The sequence below is a fragment of the Pan troglodytes genome, chromosome 8 (assembly GCF_028858775.2).
Source record: "Pan troglodytes isolate AG18354 chromosome 8, NHGRI_mPanTro3-v2.0_pri, whole genome shotgun sequence".
Lineage (NCBI taxonomy): Eukaryota > Metazoa > Chordata > Mammalia > Primates > Hominidae > Pan > Pan troglodytes.
The window spans coordinates 58,868,612-58,890,369 of NC_072406.2; the positions used below are offsets into that span (position 1 = coordinate 58,868,612).

The following is a 21,758-nucleotide window of genomic DNA, read 5'->3' on the forward strand; positions in this document are numbered from 1 at the left end:
GAACTCCCAGGCTTCTAATGCTATAACGCCTATACTCTGATTCTAAATGTCATCCTGATTTTCATATACTTTCTTATCAAAACACCATTCATTCTAAACAAGTCTTAACACTTAAAATTCCTTAAACATAGCAAATTCATTTTCATATTTATATGCCTGTATACATACTACTGTGGCCTCTCTTTTTAATACCACTACTACCAATTGCCACCTCCCCCACTGTATCTGGTTAAATCTCTATTGTCACCTTCATAGCTCTGCCAGATTTTCATTATCTTTATGAAGTCTTTAGAAACTTCAAAGTAGGCAGCTATTTATCTTGTTTTGTTAGATGATTATCATGCTAGAGCACACTTGTTTTCCTCTCCCCCACTAGATCCCAAACTTCCTGAAAATAACCATATTAACTTTGTATTCTGAATATGTAAGATAGAACCTGGCATGTGTACATGTGTACGCATATACATGCAAATATATATATATATACACACATATGCTACTATAATAACTATTAAGTAAATGTTTGAGGAAGTGGTACAGTAGGTAGCCAGTCAGACATGAGCAGGGCAGGACAGGGTCCCTACCACTACCAGGAATGTCAGACAACCCTCAAGTGATGCACACAGAGTTGTGAAACTGCCTCTCTAAAATAATTGGAAGCAGCCGGCGCCAGGGAAAGGAGTCACCCAATAGATAGAAAAATCTGAAATTGGTGATCAGCAGCTTCCTGTTAAGATCTTAGGAGTTGGGCAAGTCAGCTCCAGCATGTGTACTAGGGAGCAAAATGGCAAAGTTTAACTGGTATATGACCCTATAAGAACACTCAACTGGTAAGGGAAGAATACCTCAAGCAAGCATGTGTACAACTCCAGTAATCACACTGCACATGCAGACAGCCCATCTCAAGGGAAGAATCAGGGGAGAAGGGGACACAACCCCCTGGAAGCATGCCAACATATAAAACCTCAAGTCAAAGGTCAAACTGTGTACTTGATCTCTCAAGTCGCCCGCTTGGCCCTCTTCCAAGTGTACTTTACTTCCTTTCATTCCTGCTCTAAAGCTTTTTAATGAACTTTCACTCCTGCTCTAAAACTTGCCTTGGTCTCTCATTCTGCCTTATGCCTCTCAATCAAATCCTTTCTTCTAAGGAGGAGTATTAACATTGCTGCAGACCCATATAGATTTGCCACTGGTAAGAGAAAGAGATTATGGTTTAAAGTTTAACATTATGCCTATTCTGGATATTTCATATAAAAGAAATCATATAATATGTGGCCTTTTGTGTCTGGCCTTTTTCACTTAGCATAATGTTTTCAAGATTAATCCATGTGGTAGTATGTATGAGTACTTCACTGCAGAGCATAATCACATAAATATATAATTTCACTTGTAATATGTTATGAATACGAGGAACACTGTGTTATGAGACCAGCTCAGATTTAGTTTATCTGGTAAACTTAGGTAAGGCTTCCTTGAGGAAGTGGCAACTGAGCTTAACTCTAAAGGCTAAAAAATTAACAAGGAAAAGGGTGAAACAAAAATAAAATTCTAAGCCCCCCGACCAACTGAATGGGCCCCTCCCTCAGCCAAGGGCATTCTAAAGCAAACCCCATACACTAGTTCAGGCCATGATGGGAACGGGTGGTTGGACATGCTTCATTATACCTTCCTCCCTTTGAAATTTAGATGTGACTGACCAGCATTAACATTAAAACAGGTACTTTAAGACTGACAAGGCAGATTCTTTATAGCAATTAAGATACCAACATGACAGATACCAAGCTCTGAAAGAAACGGAAGTATTTTACCCCAAAATGTATTTATTTGAAATATTTTGAAATGGCCCTGCTAAACTGTCTCTTGTGGGTAAAATCTACATTCTGTAGAGCAAGGGTCCCCAATCCCCCGGAATGCAGACAGGCATGGACTAGGGGTCTATGGCCTGTTAGGAACCAGGCCGCATAGCAGGAGGTGAGCAAGGCTGAGCTCTGCCTTCTGTCAGGTCAGTGGCAACATCAGATTCTCATAAGAGGAAGAACCCTATTATGAACTGCGCATGTGAGGGATCTAAGTTGCACACTCCTTATGAGAATCTAACAAATGCCTGATGATCTGAGGTGGAACAGTTTCATTCTGAAACCATCCCCCAACCCATGGAAAAATGGTCTTCCATAAAACTGGTCCCCGGTGCCGAAAAGTTGGGGACTGCTGCTGTAGAGAATCCCCTTCCCTTTCCAGGTCTTCCCTGATCCAGTCCAGGAGAGAAGTAATGAAGCATCTGGTAAGAGCTCTGAAGCCTGTTACCTACAAGCATCAACTGCATGATAAAACCTTGGTCTTTAGAAACCCTTCTTAACCCAGACATTCCTTTCTATTGATTCCAGGTCTTTAGATAATAACCCTTTAAACCAATTGCCAAGCAGAGAATCTATGACCTGGAAGCCCCTTTCGAGTTGTCCTGCCTGCTGGACCAAATCAATATGCATCTTACATGTATTGATTGACGTCTTATACCTCTCTAATACATATAAAACCAACCTGTAGCCTGACCACCTTGGGCACATGTACTCAGATCTCCTGGGGCGGTGTCACAGGCCATTGGTCACTCATATTTGGCTCAGAATAAATTTCTTTAAATATTTTACAGAGTTTGACTCTATTCACCAACATTCCTTAAAAAGGGAAGAACTATGGAAAGAAGACTGTCAAACAGGCAGCTTCATAAAAACATCTGCTGAGACAGAGCAGGGAGCCCTCTTAGGGGCCTGCCAGGAGTGCCCTCAAGCAAGGAAATAAAAGAAAATCTCGAATCCCTTTGTTAGGAATAACGCTCAAAATCCTAAGGAAATTGAACACTCGAACAAAGGATTCTTAGCAAAGCAATTTTACTTCTGCACAGAGGAGTGCCTCCTTGGCCAGTCGCCATGAGAGCACACCTGAACAAAGGGGCACAAGAGCCTTTATTCCTGACGCAAGTCCTGCCCCTGTACCCTTTCCCCATTGGCTGGGGTCGGGTCGTACAATCTAAACTAATTCCGGTTAGCTAAACATTTGATTTTTTTAGATAAGGTGGGCATGTGAAAGAAAGCGGAGAGGAAAGGGGAAGGCATGTCTGTAATAAGCTGGAAAGTTAGTTCTCTTTCCAAATAAGGAAAGGAATGTGAGCTGGTATTGATAACGCTTGGTACTGTGACGTGCCTGGGCATCTAACAAAGGCAAAAAGGAAAAAAGGAGAAAAAGGAAAAAAGGAAGGGGGGCACTACGAATTAAAGAATAAAAGACTGATCAGGTTATTTGAAGAGAAACCTCATCATATCTGAAACCTTCAAGGGAAATTCCAGGCACCTATCTAGCCTTGAGAAGTAAATGAGCCACCAGATAAGCAAGGAGGTAATAACAGCTTAAACCAATAGCCACTCATGGAAGTCAGAGCCACAAGATGTGTTGCTCCCTATAGAAAATAAAGATAACATCTTGACATAGGTCCCTGAGTTATTTTTCAGAAACTCAGACCCCCGCCAAATGGAAAGTGCCAACCACCATCATCACATAAGGGGGAACTGAAGACTGAACTCTGACTGATGTTCTTCATTCTAAATTTCTTCCTGAGGGGCCTGGAGACAGTGACACCCACATGCCAAACCTTAACATTCCTTTCCGCTGATCCCAAGTTTCTAGACAAAGCCTTGCTTCCTTAAACAATCGCAAATCAAAGAATCTCTGAATCCTGCAACCCCACTTCAAGATATCCTGCCTTTTGGGACCAAACCAATATATAACCCCCACGTATTGATGTATGATTTTGCCAATAACTTCTGCTTTCCTAGAATATATCTCTGCCTTTAAAAAATCTTGCTTGTAAGCCATTGGGGAGGTCAGGTTTTAAGCAATAGCCATCCTATTCTACTTGCTTGGTGCCCTGCAAACAAACACCCCTACTTCTCTTGTTACAGACGTCAGTGTCGGTGTTTGGCTTTACTTCACTGGGTGAGTGTACCCAGGTTCAGTTTAGTAACACTGCAACTTAAGAAAAATAAACCTGGGCCGGGGGTGGTGGCTCACGCCTGTAATCCCAGCACTTTGGGAGGTTGAGGAGGGTGGATCACAAGGTTAAGAGATCGAGACCTTCCTGGCCAACATGGTGAAACCTCATCTCTACTAAAAATACAAAAATTAGTTAGGCATCGTGGCGCGCATCAGTAGTCCCAGCTACTTAGGAGGCTGAGGCAGGCGAATCGCTTGAACCTGGGAGGCAGAGGTTGCAGTGAGCTGAGATTGCGCCACTGCACTCCAGCCTGGCGACAGAGCAAGACTCTGTGAAAGAAAGAAAGAAAGAAAGAAAGAAAGAAAGAAAGAAAGAAAGAAAGAAAGAAAGAAAGAAAAGAAAAGAAAGGAAAGAAAGGAAAGAAAGGAAAGAAAGGAAAGAAAGGAAAGAAAGGAAAGAAAGGAAAGAAAGGAAAGAAAGGAAAGAAAGGAAAGAAAGGAAAGAAAGGAAAGAAAGGAAAGAAAGGAAAGAAAGGAAGGAAAGGAAAGAAAGACCTGTGAGCCATCTATATAGGTGATCACTAAAACCACAAGGGTGGGTGAGACCAATCAGAGAGAGACAGAAGAAAAAAGGACCTATGAAAAAGGCTTGAGGAACTCCAATAACACTTACTTGTCACATACAGAAGAACAGCCTAAAAGGAAAATAAGAATTGGCTAAGGAGGAAGAAAGAAATTTAGGATTATATTGTATCACGGAGCCAAAGGATGAGTATATTCCAAGGAGAAAAGAAATGTCTATGGAGTCAAATATGGCCAGGCACAGTTGCTCACGCCTGCAATCTCAACACTTTGGGAGGTTGAGGCTGGAGGATCACTTGAGGCCTGGAGTTCAAAATCAGCCTGGGCAAACATAGCTACAAATTTAGAAAATTAGCCACGTGTGGTGGCACATGCCTGTAACCCCAGCTACTCAGGAGGCTGAGGTGGAAGGATTGCTTGAACCTAAGAGTTGGAGGCTGCAGTGAGCCAAGATCACACACCACTGCTACTGCAATCCAGCCTGGGTGACGGAGTGAGATCCTGTCTCTTTAAAAAAAAAAAAAAAAAAAAAAAAAAAAAAGAAGGCCAGGAGCAGTGGCTCCCACCTGTAATCCCAGCACATTGGGAGGCCCAGGCGGGTGATCACCTGAGGTCAGGAGTTTAAGACTAGCCTAGCCAACATGGTGAAACCCCGTCTCTATTAAAAATACAAACATCAGCCGAGGTTGGTGGTATGCACCTATAGTCCCAGCTACTTGGGAGGGTGAGGTAGGAGGATCGCTTGAACCCGGGAGGCAGAGGTTGCAGTGAGCCGAGATCACACCACTGCACTCCAGTCTGGGTGACAGAGCAAGAGTCCATCTCAAAAAAAAAAAAAAAAAAAAAGTCAGATGTGACAGAATCAGCAGTTATGCTGAAAGTATTTTCACCCTCATAAGAACGTCCCAAAGGTGATTTTATAAGGACGTTCCATATCATCTGATAAAACAGCATAGGTACCAGTTGAGCTTCACAAAAGGGGAACATACATGTAATATGCTTTGTGTGTGGCTCTGTGTTTGCATGCACGCACGTATGCATGTGTTTGTTGGAAATCGACCACTAAGTGCAATTTCAGATTGCCTTACATTTCTAAGGCTAAATGTTGGTTTTATTTTTAAGAAACAGGGTCTTACTCTGTCATCCAGGCTAAACTGCAGGGCTCAAGTAATCCTTCTGCCTTAGCCTCATGAGTAGCTAGGACTACAGGCATGTGCCACCATGCCTGGCTAATTTTTTAACTTTTTGTACAGATGGGCTCTCCCTATGTTGCCCAGGCTAGTCTTGAACTCCTGTCCTCAAGCAATCCTCCTGCCTTGGCGTCCTAAAGTGCTGGGATTACAGGTGTGAGCTATCATGCCCAACTTTCATTTTACTATTTCAAAATCTGTAACTATTAACATCTGGAATCTTAATAATGTAACTAAACATTGCTATTAAGTAACTGTTAATTACATTTATATCTTATTATCATATTCAGGAATAAGAATCTAGAAGAAAATACAACAAATTGTTAAACTCTGGGAATAAGACTGACAGATGGGTTTTCTGAGTTACATGCTTTCATATAATAGTTGCGTATTTTTTACAATAGTCTTGCATTGCTGTTGTAATAAAATAGAAGATTTTAAAAACTCAAGGGTCCTGGGTATCTAAGAAAGAAACGTTAACTATAGAGATTATCTGATGGTAGAGATGGTAGATATTAGAGAGATATAATGACGGTACAGGATGGTTTGGGTTTTCTTTGTGGGAGGGTAGGAGAGAGGAGGAAGAGAAAAAGCTAAAATATCACTTAACACCCTCTGTCCATCTTTTCTCCAGTTCCTCACCATTAACATCATCTCAGTAATCCAGACTAAGAACCTTAATTTTACATGCATTATCGACAACTCCTTTTTATTTGTCACCCATATTTAGGAATTCACCATATTCTGTCAATTTTACCTCATAATAATGCAACCTTCTAATTTCTTTTTTATCCCCATGATTATTATCTCAGTGATTTTCAAGCTTTTTAAAATAGCAGAATCCCTTTTTTCCCTAAGAAATTTGACATAAAGTCATTTAAAGTCACACCAAAGCTATTTTTAGAAATACAGTTTTTGGCCAGGCACGGTGGCTCACGCCTGTAATCCCAGCACTTTGGAAGGACGAGGTGGGCAGATCACCTGAGGTCGGGAGTTTGAGATCAGCCTGACCAACATGGAGAAACCCCGTCTCTACTAAAATACAAAATTAGCCAGGCGTGGTGGCGCATGCCTGTAATCCCAGCTACTCGGGAGGCTGAGGCAGGAGAATTGCTTGAACCCGGGAGGTGGAGATTGCCATGAGCCGAGATCGTGCTATTGCACTCCAGCCTGGGCAGCAAGAGCAAAAAACTCCATCAAAAAAAAAAAGAAATACAGTTTTTATAGTAACTTTTACTTACTTACTCTGATATCAATAAGTGATGATGAGACAGTTTTAAATACAAAATTTGAAAGTAGGAGTTAGGGATGAGAGTTAAAGCTTACATCAATCTACCATTTAGTTTACATTTATCTCTCTTACACATTATTAAGAAAATCCTGATTCATCCACCTATACAGTTGCAAATGGTAACATTTTACAAACTTTATTTTGATATTAAGCTAACTCTTCAGATAAATGGTAGCAAGGGAATCTTGGCTCTATGGTCTGCACAAAAATGGGTTATCTTGGCAAAAACAGCTGGTTCAAATGTGGAATTAAGCATCTTCAAATTTGATTGTGCAGTTCTTTTTTAACAAGTTTTTCACTGTTAAAAATATAATTTAGAAATGAAATTTGCATCAAACTTCAAAAGAACCCCTGAAGCACCTCTATGTGGCACAATTCGGTACATACTGTTACCTTACTTAACTCTTATCTGGGCTCTTACATTACCTCTCCCATCTCCCAGTGTATCCTCACTTCTGTTTTCCTTACATTGCAGCTGTCTGATTAATCTTGCTACAGCACAGATACTGTCTGCACAGACATGACTTAAGTCTGGTTCCTGGCACTTGAAGCCCCCTGTGATATGAACCCAATCCAATTTTCAAGTCTCTTCCTCATTCCCCACCCAAATTCCACACTCCAGCAAAGGCACTGTTTTCCATTTCTAAAACAGATAGTTTTCAACCACACAGCCTTTTCTTATAAACCTTATATATCTGTCTGGAAGTCTCCTATCTTACTAACTGCACCTCAGAAATTTATGCTTATCTTTTAGAGCTCAGCTCAAACCCCATAACTCTGCTCAATGTTACTCTCACCTCTACATATGCTAAAGAATTCTGAATTTCAAAATAGTTAATCACATCTACACTAAATTGTATGTTAAAAGGGATCATGTCAATTTTTTTTAGTACTGCGTGTGAAATCTATATAAAACCTGACTAATAAATGAGATGAATGTTTAAAACTACCCAGCAAGTGACGGAAATCTAAAACTGGATTATGGTGATGGTCACATAGCTCAATAAATGGACTCAATATCACCAAATCGAGCACTTAAAATGGGTGAATTTTTATATACCTCAATGAAGTTGTTTTTTAAAAGCAAGAACACACAAAAAGTACAAAAGAGGTTACTAAGAACTAGGGGAAGCAGGGAAGGAGGTTTATTTAATATGTACAGTTTCTGTTAGTATAGTGTTATGATATTCACATTGGTTTTTGTCCAGGTTCTTGGCTTGTAACTCCCATAGCCCTCGTTATAGTCTTTTGTTATAATGTTAGTCTTTTGTTATGTTTTGTTACAATGTTGTTATAATGTTATAATATAATGTTAAAACAAACATGGTAACAGCCCTTTCCCAAAAGAAACCCCCTTCTTGCCTGGGGACTAGACTGCCACTGTAGGACTAACAAAATAGCCACAAGATTAGTAATTATGGTTTAGGAGTCATGCAGCTGGAGGCTACAAGATTCTGACCCTCCCTAAACTGCTAAGATCAGTGCTTGGGATATTTTGCAGACCCTGCACTTGATGGATCAGCTGGCACCACCCAGATGGATAAACTGGCTCATCTGATCTTGTCCCCACCCAGGAACTGACTCAGCACAAGAGGACAGCTTCAGCTTCCCATTATTTCTTCTTCTGACCCAACCAATCAGCACTCTCGACTCACTGGCCTTCCCCAAACCACCAAATTATCCTTAAAAACTCTGATCCCCAAATGCTCGAGGAGACTGATTTGAGTAATAAGAAAACTCTGGTCTCCAGCAAAAAAAAAAAAAAAAAAAAAGGCACAACTGGATAATGATTTAAGGACACTAAACCATACGTAATTTTGAAATTTAGGGACGAATTCAGGATTCTGCAGTCAGTACACAATACTATCAACTGAGTAAAAAGAAAAAAAAAGAATCCAATGAGGTTTCTTAAAAATACTGGAAAAAAAAAATCTTCACCATCAGCTGATAATGATTGCTAATGATTGCTAATTTGTTAAGTTCTATACTAAGTAAGTTATCATTATATTGCTCCATTCTGTAGAATTCTCAGTATTTTATATATGCAGAAAACAGAAGAACTTTCTAAGCCTTGGTCTGTTTATCACTTAATAAATATCACAATAAATAAGGACTTCCAGTCTTCTCTCATCATAGATAAGAGGTGCTACCTACCCGAATAGTTACTGTGTGATTGGCAGATGGTCTCAAGAGAGGCAGCCGGATCCCACACCGAGGCGTTCTTCTCATCTCCTCAATGGGAGTTCCAAGCCACTTCTTATCTGGAGAAAGGTGAGGCGGAACGTATTTAGGGATCTTCCTTTCTGTTCTTTGATGTTTGGTTTCCCATTGTTCTTTTCTAAGGTCAAGACAAATGTATTTAGTCACAAATTATTTACTGTTTTAATTCCCTTAGATACACAAGCACAAAACTTACCCAGACGTTATTGTTTAAAGTATGCCATACTTGGTCACTCACTTCATTATGTTTTATATTTACAATCAAAAGAAAAACCTATAAAGCTTATAAAACTCAAGAGCTTATTTTCAACAGTCTGTGGAAGAAAGTTCCAAACACATGTAAATCACCTTCTCAAAACAGAAATGAGTCATGGTCACAGTATCATCTACACAGTAATTTTCAATGAAGTGAACTCACTATTGCATGCTGATTGCACTATCTCAGGAAACTCAAATCACAGAAATCATGGATGGGATTTAAGATTCCATATGGGGTAACGGCAAAATATAAGCTTTGTAATATAACACACCTGGATTTAAATCCCAGCATTACCACTCAGAAGGTACATGATTCCAGTGAATTCTCTTACCCAAATCTCAGTTATCTCATTTAGTGAGTATAATACCATCTGTCTGCCTGTCACGGCATTAAACAAAGTGTAAAAAAAAAAAAAAAGTGTAATATACAATGGTCTAGAAGAATGTCTGGCTGAAGAAACAGTAGCTACTATCAACCTAGTATTTTCATGTTCTAGTAATTCCCATAAATACCAAAAGGAAACTCATGAAACTAAAAATCTGATTTCTAATATTTATTTTATTTCTTGTTTTCTGTTTCTAGCCTTTTTAGAGTTTAAACTTTGGAGTCTAGGTTTAAATTTAGCATAAGTAGTTAAGAAGAAACAAAACCATTTCTTTGCTTTACTAGAAATCACAGCTTCGTTAAACTCCCTTACAAAACTATAAAGCATATTATGCTATTGGAGAGATACTCCTGACAGAAAATTACCTTCTGTCCTCTGCTTTGGGCAGTCTCATGAAATGATCTGTGATTTTAGAATCCTTTTTTCCATGTTGCTTAGAATTTCTGCATTCTACATTCAGGCTAGAAATATTTCCAGGTAGTTTAGCATTTAAATCATTCATTCCAGTGCGACTCTCTCCTCCTTCAAACTGGAAATGTAATCTAACTTCACCGCCCTTAGTAGAGTACCGTTTCCTAAATTCAATGTCAGCGTCTCTTGCTTGGAACCTTGAAGGTTTATTTGCTGTTTGGGAGGAACTACCATCTTCTTGTTCATCAAAACCTGGACTTGTCTCCTCATCTGCTTCTGAGTCTTGACAACTATTTTTAGAATTATCCACATCCATCGGTGACTCGGGTTCACTTTCCTTCTCAAATGGAGGAGAATTTCCTAGGCAACTTTCTTGTCTAATCAATTTGTTGTCATTTTTTGGCCCAGTACCAACATCCTCAGAGCCAACATCTGACAATGGACTCTCTGGCACCATGTCTATCTCATCTTGCTGACAACTTGCACAGTCTTCCCCAGGATGGCAAGACTTGCTGCACTTCTGGTGGCTTTTGGCTTCTCTGGCCTGTTCATCTTCCGTAGTCTGCTTTGCATTTGCAAGCTTTACAGTTGTGAGAAACTGTTGTCTCTATTCTCTTCACTATCTGTGTCACTGTGATCATCATTTTGAGGTGACCGATCAATGTTAGCATTACTAAACTGCTCTGGTACCAGGGTTACTGTTTGAGGTTCACTTTCCAAAAGCCGCTCCGTGTGTTTCCCTTCATTTTGCCACTTACACATTGCTGCAGTCTGATGCTGGTTCAAACACTGTGTACTTTTTACAGTGGGTGACTTATCAAGACTTAGCTGAGAAACATTTTCTAATTTTTCTACATTAGGTTGGTAAAAGTTATCTTTTTGTACAGAACTCATCATGGATTCTATTCTTGTATTGTTGTTTTCTTTACTATCCAAACTACAAGAGAACAGAAGGAACTAAAAACAACTTATAATACAAAAAAGTCACTTATCCAATCATACCTCCAGTGTCACAGCAGTAATTAAACTCCCTGTGGTCACCTGAGCACACAGCATGTCTTCCATGACTCCATGTCTTTGTATGTGATCCCTAATGCCCTCCCTGCAGCTGTGTGTCTGGCAAACACCCGCCTTTCCTTCAAGTCATAAATGTTACTCACCTCTCTGTGCAGTCTTCCTTTAGGGACCAAAGGTAAAGTTGAACATTTGTTTCTTCTACACACTAACCACCACTGTGCCTTGCTCATACCTTTACTATTGCATCTATCACACCAGGCAGTAATTATGTGTTTTTGTGTCTGTGGCCACTGCTACACTGTAAGTATCTTAAAGACACAGACTGGCCGGGCGCAGTGGCTCACACCTGTAATCCCAGCACTTTGGGAGGTCGAGGCAGGCAGATCACGAGGTCAGGAGATCGAGACCATCCTGGCTAACCCGGTGAAACCCCATCTCTACTAAAAATACAAAAAATTAGCCAGGCGTGGTGGTGGGCGCCTGTAGTCCCAGCTACTTGGGAGGCTGAGGCAGGGGAAGGGTGTGAACCCAGGAGGCAGAGCTTGCAGTTAGCCAAGATCACGCCACTACACTCCAGCCTGGGCAACAGAGTGAGACTCCATCTCAAAAAAAGAAAAAAAAAAGACACGGACTATTCCTCTCTCATCTCGGTATCTCAAGTATACAGGACAGTCCCTGGCACACAGGACTCTCTAAAAAATTACTTATAAGTTGATTTTGAATTAACATAGATAAAGGAGAACAGAAAAGCATGAACAAAGAGAGAAAATATTAAAGCAACAAGATAAAACATCCATGTATTATTATTCATTTCTCTACATAGGAATGTTTCTATACCTGTCTGATTCCACTGTCTTGATTCCTTTAGTGTCCATCCAACTGGTAATAGTTTTTTGTTTGAAAACTATTAAAAAAAAGTATATTCATACATTCCTTCCAATAGAAAACATATACAGCATGTTGTACATGCAAGGAACTATGCTAGGTTCTACGGGTTAAACAAAAGATTAATAACTCAAGTATTTGCCCTCAAGTATATGGGTAAGACAGGAACATAAATGTTAATACATATGACACAGGGTAGAAAATGACTGGTGCCTAAAAGAGTTGGTATGGCCTAATGGATAAGAGCATAGGCTATGGAATCAGAACATCTGCATTCAAATCCTGATTCTCCCATTAGCTTCCTATGTTACCCTGTGAGGGGTCATTTCTCTGTATCTCAGATCCCTCATTTGTAAACATGCAAAATAACTATCTCTCATGAGATAAGGCTTAATTAAGTAAAAATAGATCATGTAAAGCGTTTAGGGCATTATCTGGTTTACGCTTAGTAAATGTTGATTCTTAATTATCATGATTATTAAAAGAGGTCCTGATAAAGGAATTAAGGTTATTTCTGAGGAAGACACTACTTCAGTGAACAGGAGAACGTGGGCATAATCGGTAAGATTTCTTCGGAAAAGGTAAGGCTTGACTTATGCCTTGAAAAGTAAACATGCAGTCACATAAAGAGAAAATTATAAGCAAAGGCACCAATATCAGGGAAATATAAAGAACTTAAAAAGAAAGCAAAAGAAAATATGGTTGAAAAGTCAGCCAGGATCATACCATACAATAGGATCTTGAATGACCCACAAAGAGAAGCACAAAAAACGTGTTGAAAGACATGATTCCTCTCATCTAGGAGGTTCACAGTCATGCATGACAGCCTGGAGGATAAATCTGAGGGGCAAGAGGGAAGAGCTTATTGCCAGAAACTAGGGAGGAAGCTACTAGTCCAGGTCAGTGGTTCCCAAACTATCTGGATCATCAGGAAGCCAGCCACACCCCAGTCCTTCTGAATCAGAATCTATATGTGAGTAGGATGAAGGCATGAGGGGAGCTGGAATCTATTTTTTTTTTTTTTCCAAAAGTGATTCTGATGATCCACTAGATTGAACAGTTACTGGCCAAGAACATAAACTAGTCCTTGTGAGAGTAGTAAAAGTGAGGAGAGTCATTACAGACTTCACAATAATAGGGGAAGTTAAAAGTGACTTTAAGCTTTGAGCTTGAGAGACTTGAAAAATGATGACAGCCTTAAGTAGAAATATGGAATACAAGAGAATTGTGTTTAAGGAAGAAATACGATTAGGTCGATTCTGCCTATACTAAATTTGAGATGCCAAAGAAGTAACTAGATAGAAAACCATATCACTACTTCTGGCTTCCTAAGGTTTCCTTCCCAACACACCAGCAGACAGTAGCAAAAGTAGAATTGATAGCTCAGGAGAGGGAGATGAAATATAAATAAATACAAGCCACATTTTATATAATCATTAGAAATAAGTATGCTGTCAAAATTTAATATACTGAATAGGGATTAAATGTACATCATATTTTAGTATCAGAAATAAAATCTTAAACATTCGCAAATGTTTAAGATTTGAGATACTCACTAAATTGCAATGTAAGAATCTTAGCATCCTAAGTCACAGGATCTTTCTTATTTACCTACCTCTCCTCAAACACCATATGGAGCAAAACAGATGCAGGCTCAAATATACGAAAATCAATAGTTTATTTTTCACTGAAATAATGGCATAATCGAAATACATTTCAGATGGGGAGAATTTTATACCAGAAAAATATTCAATTGCTATATAATCTTTACCTTCCACAAAATACTTATAATCCAGCTAGTAAAAATCTTTGATTAATGTTTCAAAAATAGTTTCTATCACAAAAAAGTAATCACGCATAGTGATTTCTTATTGTTAAACACCATTACTTCCACGATTTTATTTAGCATTTCTGCAGCAGATCAGGCTTCAGAGAAAAAATGAGCTTCAGTCAGAGGGAGTAAGAGGATAAACCATTTGATTCTGAAATTTTTTCTATAGTTCTGTATTCTCTATTTATTTTCTTTATATCAAATACAGCAAGTATAGTTTAGAAAATCCTCAAATTGGGCCAGACGCAGTGGCTTACGCCTGTAATCCCAACACTTTGGGAGGCCGAGGCAGGCAGATCACAAGGTCAGGAGATTGAGACCATCCTGGCTAACACGGTGAAACCGTCTCTACTAAAGATACAAAAAATTAGCCAGACATGGTGGCGGGCGCCTGTAGTCCCAGCTACTCGGGAGGCTGAGGCAGGAGAATGGCGTGAACCCGGGAGGTGGAGCTTGCAGTGAGCGGAGATCGCGCCACTGCACTCCAGCCTGGGCGACAGTGTGAGACTCCGTCTCAAAAAAAAAAAAAAAAAAAATCCTCAAATTACAAACCAGTAATATGCCAAAACATTCATTTTTTGAGTTGGTTTAGAAGTTAAAACATCTTTTTTCCATAAATATAAGGATTAATGTTAAGATGCAATGACTAGGTTCCTATAACACACACGAAGCACGTACTCCCGTGATGAGTCTACAGAACCTAAAGACTGCACACATCATTTCATGAAAAACCAGGAGTGTTACAGTGATGGCAAAGAAGAAGAGAGCTCTCTCCTGTAGCCCTGACCCTGAGAATGTGTTCTCTCTCTAGTTTCAGGCTTCCTGAAGCCTGGGGAAGGGATGAAGGAGGAAAAGCAAGAGGTAAGGAACCAGTATCTTCTGCTAATAAAACATTGATCAGTCCTTCTTAGGGCCTCAGAGAAAGGACTGCTTACTGCTCTTTGCAATATCACTGCTTCTGGCTTCCTAAGGTTTCCTTCCCAGCACACCACAGGACTGTGTCAGAGCTTTATCCCTCTTACTCCTGAAGTAAGCATAAAATTATGCTTTCCAGGTTTCCTAGGAATTTTAACTAGAAATAGTCACAGCAAGGCAAAAAGAGTGGCAATAAGAAGTGATGAAAAGATACAAGATCTAGAGTCAGATAGTCTTGGATTGAGATCTTTGTTCAGTCACTTACTAGTACCACCTTGGTCAAGTTGCTTCACTTCGTTAAGCCTTTATTTCCTCACCCAGAAAATGAAGCTAACAACACCTACTTCTAAGGGTTATGTGGATCAATTACAAAGCAAATATTAGAGAAAATATTGTGTTCAGCCTCACAAAGCACTCAATATGTTATCTCCCGACATTTCCACCCAGTCTTTTTTTTTCCACTGAGATCAGTAATTCTCCAACTTTGACTTCACACCATTTACATTTACTCTCATCAGCAACATTATTCAGTACCCAGTATATTTTAATCAGCAAGTCATTCAATTAATAGCTATAGATACAGCCAAACGGCACAAAATGCAATAAAATTCACCTGCATATCAAAGGAACATTCCACTTTCACAAAAAGTCTATAGCAACACATCTGGATAAACCTGCGTCATCACAATGTGAATAAACATGCTGAGTTCTGCCAATATGCAGGTTTGCAGATTTTTTTTTCTTTTTTCAGAAGTGGGGTCTTGCTATGTTGCTCAGGCTGGACGGGAACTCCCGGGCTCAAGTGATCCTCTTGCCTTAGCCTCCCAAGTAGCTGGGACTACAGGTGCATGCCCAGCAAAATTAGCGATTTCAGTCAATACAAGAAATATGTCCAGGAAGATAAATAATATAAAATTTAAAGATACTGAATAAATATCCATTTCGCTACCCCGCCTACTTGTCCTAAGATAATTATATATAAAAATTTAAATACCAAGTTCCTAAAGGAATCCCAAAAATTCAAACAATGGGCTTTTGATACAAATATAGTCTTTGAACATTCTGTTAATTGGTGTCCTGTGCCAGGTATACAGAAAACATTTAAACATGCGAAATACAGCCCCAAGTATTCATTTGGTACCTCTTCTGCAGAAATCTTAATTAAGATCCAACCAGTGAGGACTGACTGCCCTCACCCCTATTTGCAACTAACTCCTCCTCCACATGCAAATAAGGTTAATGAAACCACAAATTATCCAGTCACAGAAGCTGAAGTACACCTGAACATAGACCTGAAGTTCACCTTCAGTTCCCTCTCCCCTATACCAAGTTCTCTGAAATCTACATCCTAAATTTTAAATCCATCCCTTCCTCATACCCTTTAAACACATCGCTTACTAGACAACTGCCATTTGTTTCTTGCAACTAGTCTCCCTGTCTACAGCCTTGACTATCCAGTGTTCTACAAACTACAAATGACCAGTCATTTTTCAATGAAATAACACAGACAATATAAGAATGCATCACACATAGTAAGGTTAAGTATTATTTCATGAAACATTTATTTCAGTTATAAATATGGCTTATTTGCCAGGTTACATATATTTCTTACTCTGTGTACTGGATAAAATTTATGCTGTGGGTTGCAGTTAGAAAAGTCCAAAAGCCACTTTTCTAAAATATTAACCAAATGGTATTCCCATGCTTAAAAGCTTTTTAGTGGTTTCTCCATTAACCACAGAATAAGGTTGAAATTCCTTAAAATGGAATTTGAGTTTCTTCATAAGCTCCTGTCTGCCACCCAGCCTCATCAGACACTCCTCTGTCATCTTATGCTCCAGTCTTACCAACTTTTGCAAGTCTTATTCCCTCTGCGTGTATAATTCTTTCTCCTCTTGATTTATACAGCAAATCTTCCTCATCCTTCAAGGCCTAGTGCAAGTCTACTTGGTACTGCCCCTAAGTTTGAAGACATCTAAGTGTAGACTCTTCACCAGAGAACTGCCCGAGCTCTGCCCAGCCTCTTACACTGTTAACGAATGCAACCTTTTTGAAATGCTCTCCTTTGTCTGACACAACACGAGCCAGGCTTTCCTCCCACCTCTACAGCCGCTTCTCTTCAGTCTACTCTTAAACTTTGGTGTTCCTAAGGCTTCTGCCCTAGGTCACCTTTACTTTCTCTACATGTTTATGTTATCTATGCCCATAGCATCCATTATAATGTTTATGCCACGAACTCCCCAATCTACTTCACCAGCACAGAAATATTTCTTCTCAAGTATCCCATTCTTTCATGAATCCATCCCCTTCCCTATTGCCAGCATCCAGGCCTAAGCTACAATTATTTCCAACCTAGATTAACTCCTTAACTGAGTCTTGATGCTCCACTTGAGTTCCTTTTCAATCCATTCTTTATTTTCCACACACCAGCCACACAGACTTTTCAACAAATAAATAAGTCTAATCAAGTCACTCCCCTACTAAAAACCCTTGAGTAGCTTATCAATGCCCTTAGAGTTCAAAATCCTTAGCAATGTCTACATATCCAATTTGATCTGACTTTTCTGTACCACCCTGCAGCCTCGTCTCTCACACTCTCTTGCGTTCACTCTATATATCAATTGCACTCCTGTTTTTGTTTTGTTTTGTTTTGTTTGAGGCGGAGTTTCGCTCTTGTTGCCCAGGCTGGAGTGCAATGGTGCCCTCTCGGCTCACTGCAACCTCCGCCTCCCGGATGCCAGCGATTCTCCTGCCTCAGCCTCCGGAGTAGCTGGGATTACAGTTGCCCGCCACCACGCTAGGCTAATTTTTTGTGTTTTTAGCAGAGACGGGGTTTCACCATATTGGTAAGGCTGGTCTTGAGCTCCTGACCTCAGGTGATCCACCCGCCCCGGCCTCCCAAAGCACAGGGATTACGGGCAAAACCACCGCGCCCGGCCTCGATTGCACTCCTGAAACACTTCTGACTTCCTCTTCATCTAACTCCTACTCATTCTACAGTCCTCAGAATAAGCATCTCATCTTCTGGAGGACTATTTTCGATTCCATAAATTCAGTTAGGTAAAACAATCTGTCCTTCATCTATCAGAACATCCATTACCTTTTATTATATTAACTTTTGCTATCGTCTATCTCTCCAGATAGATTTTAAGGTATGAAGGCAGAGGCCAAGTTTCTCTTGTTCAACACTGTATACCAGGGACGGGTACAATGCCAGCTTAGACTAATAGCTCTGCACCCTGGGACCCAGAATCTGAACAAGTGAAGTTGTTTTCTTCCTATCTAGAGGCTGAAGCGCCCTACTGTTTTACATACACAATTAGATCTCCTTGACGACTAAGGCAATTTCTCAATCAAACCTGAAGAAGCAAACAGGTGGTGGAGTCTCCTGCCATTTTCCGCCCTGTGAGTGACTGCTCATCAGAGTTTCTCACATCAATCGCACTGGGAAAAATGCGGCCCCATTCACCCACTAGTGGCTTTGGTAGCTCAGCAAGTGGACCTCAGAGTGATGATGCACACAAGACCAGAAAGGAGTGACTGGAGCCCCTGGGTCCTCAGACTGAGACCAGAAGGTTCGGGCCGAGGCGAAGGACAAAGATTTTTATTTTCCCACGTAACCAAGCGAGGTGGCGCTGCCTCTGTGCTGTCCCGCCCGCCCTGGGACGCAGGCTGGCGAGGACGGTGGGACCCTGAACTGCACGTGAGCGTCCTTGGGGTCGAGGACGCGCCTCTGCCTGCTGGGAAAGCTCCGGGCGTCCGAAGCAGCCGGCGAATTTGTAGCGGCGCCCCAGCGGGGTCGCTTGGTGCAGGGTTCACAGCCGGGGCCCGCATTCATGCTGGGACCAGCAGCGCACTGTCCCCGGGCCGGCCCCGGGCGGAGAGCCTCATTTACTAATCTGAGAGAGATGGACTGCGCGTCCTTCTCAGCGCCTGCCTGCACCATTCCCTCTCTGCCGCTGCCTGCTTCTGCAATTGCTGATCCGCCGGCCTCCCAAGTCAGGCCGTAAACACTCGCCTGCCTTTCCTCTTCCACTGGCACCCCACCTGCCTCAATGCGCCGCTTTGATTCGGGATTCGTTCACTTTCCCACCACCGGAAAGCTGCCGTCAGGCGCTTCCAGCTTCCGGGGCGCACACTGCCGCAAAGCGGAAGTGTGGCGCTTAACGGGAACCGGCGCCCGGAAGGTCAGCGTGTGAAGTAGGCGCTAGCAACGCGGGGTTACCCGCTGTTATTGAGGAGTAACAGCCTAGCGGACCACCCAGGCTTGAGGCAGCGGCGGGAAGCACTCGGTTTGCTGCGATACCATGGAAGGAGGCGGGGGAAGCGGCAACAAAACCACAGGGGGATTGGCCGGCTTTTTCGGAGCCGGCGGAGCAGGTTACTCGCACGCGGATTTGGCTGGCGTCCCGCGTAAGTATGGGGCCTAGCTTGCGATTATTTCTGACTGGTTCTTGCGTCTACACTAAAGTTGCGCGTCCCATGTTTTATGTTGTTGTTGTTTTTTTCCTTGCTGGCATTTACAAGCTTAAGTACCAGTGGTGGGGTTAGTGTATCTGCATGGCTGCTCTTTCAAGATAGAAAGGCCTAAAAAAGGGCCACGGATCTCCTGGGGAAGCTGTCCGTGATTGACCTGGACTCGCGAGATGATGCATGTTTTCTTAGGTTTATATCCAAGCCTCGTACGTTTTGTGTGTGGTGGGCCGTGTGATTGACCCTTGATTAAGAGTAGAGCCCAGCTTTGGGAGTAAATGTATTCCAAATAGCAAGCCCGTAGTTAACTTTTTAGTACACAGCGACATATTCTGAGCCTTCAAGTAGCCGTCAGGGCAGAATATTCAGTAATATTGCATGTAAGTGAGAAATAAATATGACTTGGGACAGGCTGGGAAACCCTTCTTTAGGAGCTAGGAAGTAAGCTGAACTTTAAAGGTGATATATAGACATGAAGAAAGAAGCCAGGTAAGAATTATAGGAAAGGAAATAGGCAACATCAAGGTATACAGAGGCATAAATATCTTGCCTTTGCCTCTCCTCGGTCTTGTGAATATGTTTTCCAGAACTTTGGTACTTTGTAACTGTGGTTGTTCAACTAGATAAATAGAACTTGGACCTAAAGATAGGCAGTTGGTCGTGGATAAAGCCTTTACGAAAGTAATTTTTTTTTAGAGAATCCTTGTAATATTTCTCTAGGTATTTTATACTAAGGAACAACAACAACGAAATATGTTCAGACTGACTCTAGTGCAAAAAAATATAAAAGACCTTTCATTTCCCTGGTGTCACCTTTGTCAAAAAACAATCTACAACACATGGTGTTTTGTTTCGTTTTTTGTTTGTTTGTTTTTAGAGTCAGGACCTCGTTCTGTCACCCATGTTGGGGTGCGGTGGCATGATTATAGTTCACTGAAGCCTCGCACTCCTGAGCTCAAACAGTCCTCCCCTCTAAGCCTCCTAAGTAGCTGGGACTCTAGGTACGTACCACCACGCCTGGCTAATTTTTTTTTATTTTTATTTTTTGACTTATTGTGGAGATGGGGTCTCCCTGTGTTGTCCAAGCTGGTCTCAAACTCTCGAACTCAGGCCATCCTCCTGTCTCGGCCTCCCAAAATGCTGGGATTCCTAGGCCTGAGCTACTACTTTACCTATTTAGAACACAGTTTCGTATTAATCTTAGTATCTCTGAGTTTCAGAGCACAAAGGGCATATACATTTCCTTAATGTGACAATATTGTTAAATTAATTTGATTGAGATTTGAAGGTAAATTGGGGGACCAGGGAATGAACACCATTTACTGAGCTTTTACAGTGTGCTAGCTACTTTTCTGGGGGCAGGACTATAGTGGTTTTTGTAGGTTGTTTTTTTGTTTTGTTTTGTTTTTGTTTGTTTTTTTTTTTTTTTGAAAAGAGGACTCTTGCGCTCACAGAGCTTACATAATACTGAGGTAAACCAACAAACATAAATTAAAACATTGCCGTTAGTGATAAGTGCTGTAAAGGGAATAAAGCAGAGTCATGAGATTGTGATGGAAGCAGGATGCCATTTTAGAGCGGGTTAGGGAAAACATCTCAAGGGAGTTAACATTTGAGCTGTGACCCAAATACAGTACAAATGCTTGGGAGGCAAGTATCCAGGAAAATAGCTAGTGCAAATGTCCTGAAACAAAACATATTTGGCATGTTTAAGGAACAGCTCTTAGGCCAGTCTGTCTTCGTAGTTACAAGGGAGTTGGATCAATTGAAGCTTGTGAAATCAGAGAGGTAGGGAATGACAGCTAATGTAGGATTTTGTAAGTTATGGTAAGGAGTTTCGATTTTCTTAAGAAAAATCACTGTAGTTGCTATGTAGACAGTGAATTGAAGGGGTAAGAGAAAGCAAGGAGTTAGGAAATTGTTGCTGTGAGATATGATGGTTGGACTAGGATGGTAGCAATAGAGAAGAGAAATAACACAATTCAAAATAGGTATTAAAAATAGAACAAGGGACTCGTAATTGATGAAAAGATAGAGGCATGGGTGATGCATAGGTTTGTAAATAACTGCTGAGATACAGAAGGATCCAAAGATGATAGGTTTTACTGTTTTCAATGTTAGTGAATTCAGGTCTGGCCCTCTCAAAGTTTGTGTTTTCTTTTGCACAGACCCACATACCTGTGGTAATGACCCAAGGATTCTCAACCTTGCCACAGTAAATCAATCGTTAATAGTAATATGTGAAGGAACTGCCTTGAAATAGTTAGATACAACATGTACACAGTCAGAAAACCCAACCCAACCACTGTTTTTCC

General features: G+C 40.9%; 1 protein-coding gene and 1 pseudogene across 3 annotated transcripts in view; one reads left to right on the plus strand and one right to left on the minus strand.

Annotated features, from left to right (window-relative positions):
• The window catches only part of LOC450454 (poly(ADP-ribose) glycohydrolase pseudogene), a 90,765-nt pseudogene extending 72,049 nt beyond the window's left edge, over positions 1-18,716 (minus strand).
• A 61-nt stretch (positions 18,717-18,777) lies between these two features.
• TIMM23 (translocase of inner mitochondrial membrane 23) overlaps positions 18,778-21,758 on the plus strand; it is a 34,244-nt gene continuing 31,263 nt past the window's right edge. The window contains exon 1 of one of the 3 annotated variants that reach the window (XM_001160552.6): positions 18,778-19,383. In XM_001160552.6, the coding sequence (XP_001160552.1) occupies positions 19,278-19,383 (106 nt within the window). In that variant the 5' untranslated portion in view covers positions 18,778-19,277. Of the gene's footprint in view, positions 19,384-20,320; positions 20,445-21,758 lie in introns of those variants that run through there. The other 2 variants (XR_010146612.1, XM_016918313.4) reach the window with 2 other exon arrangements.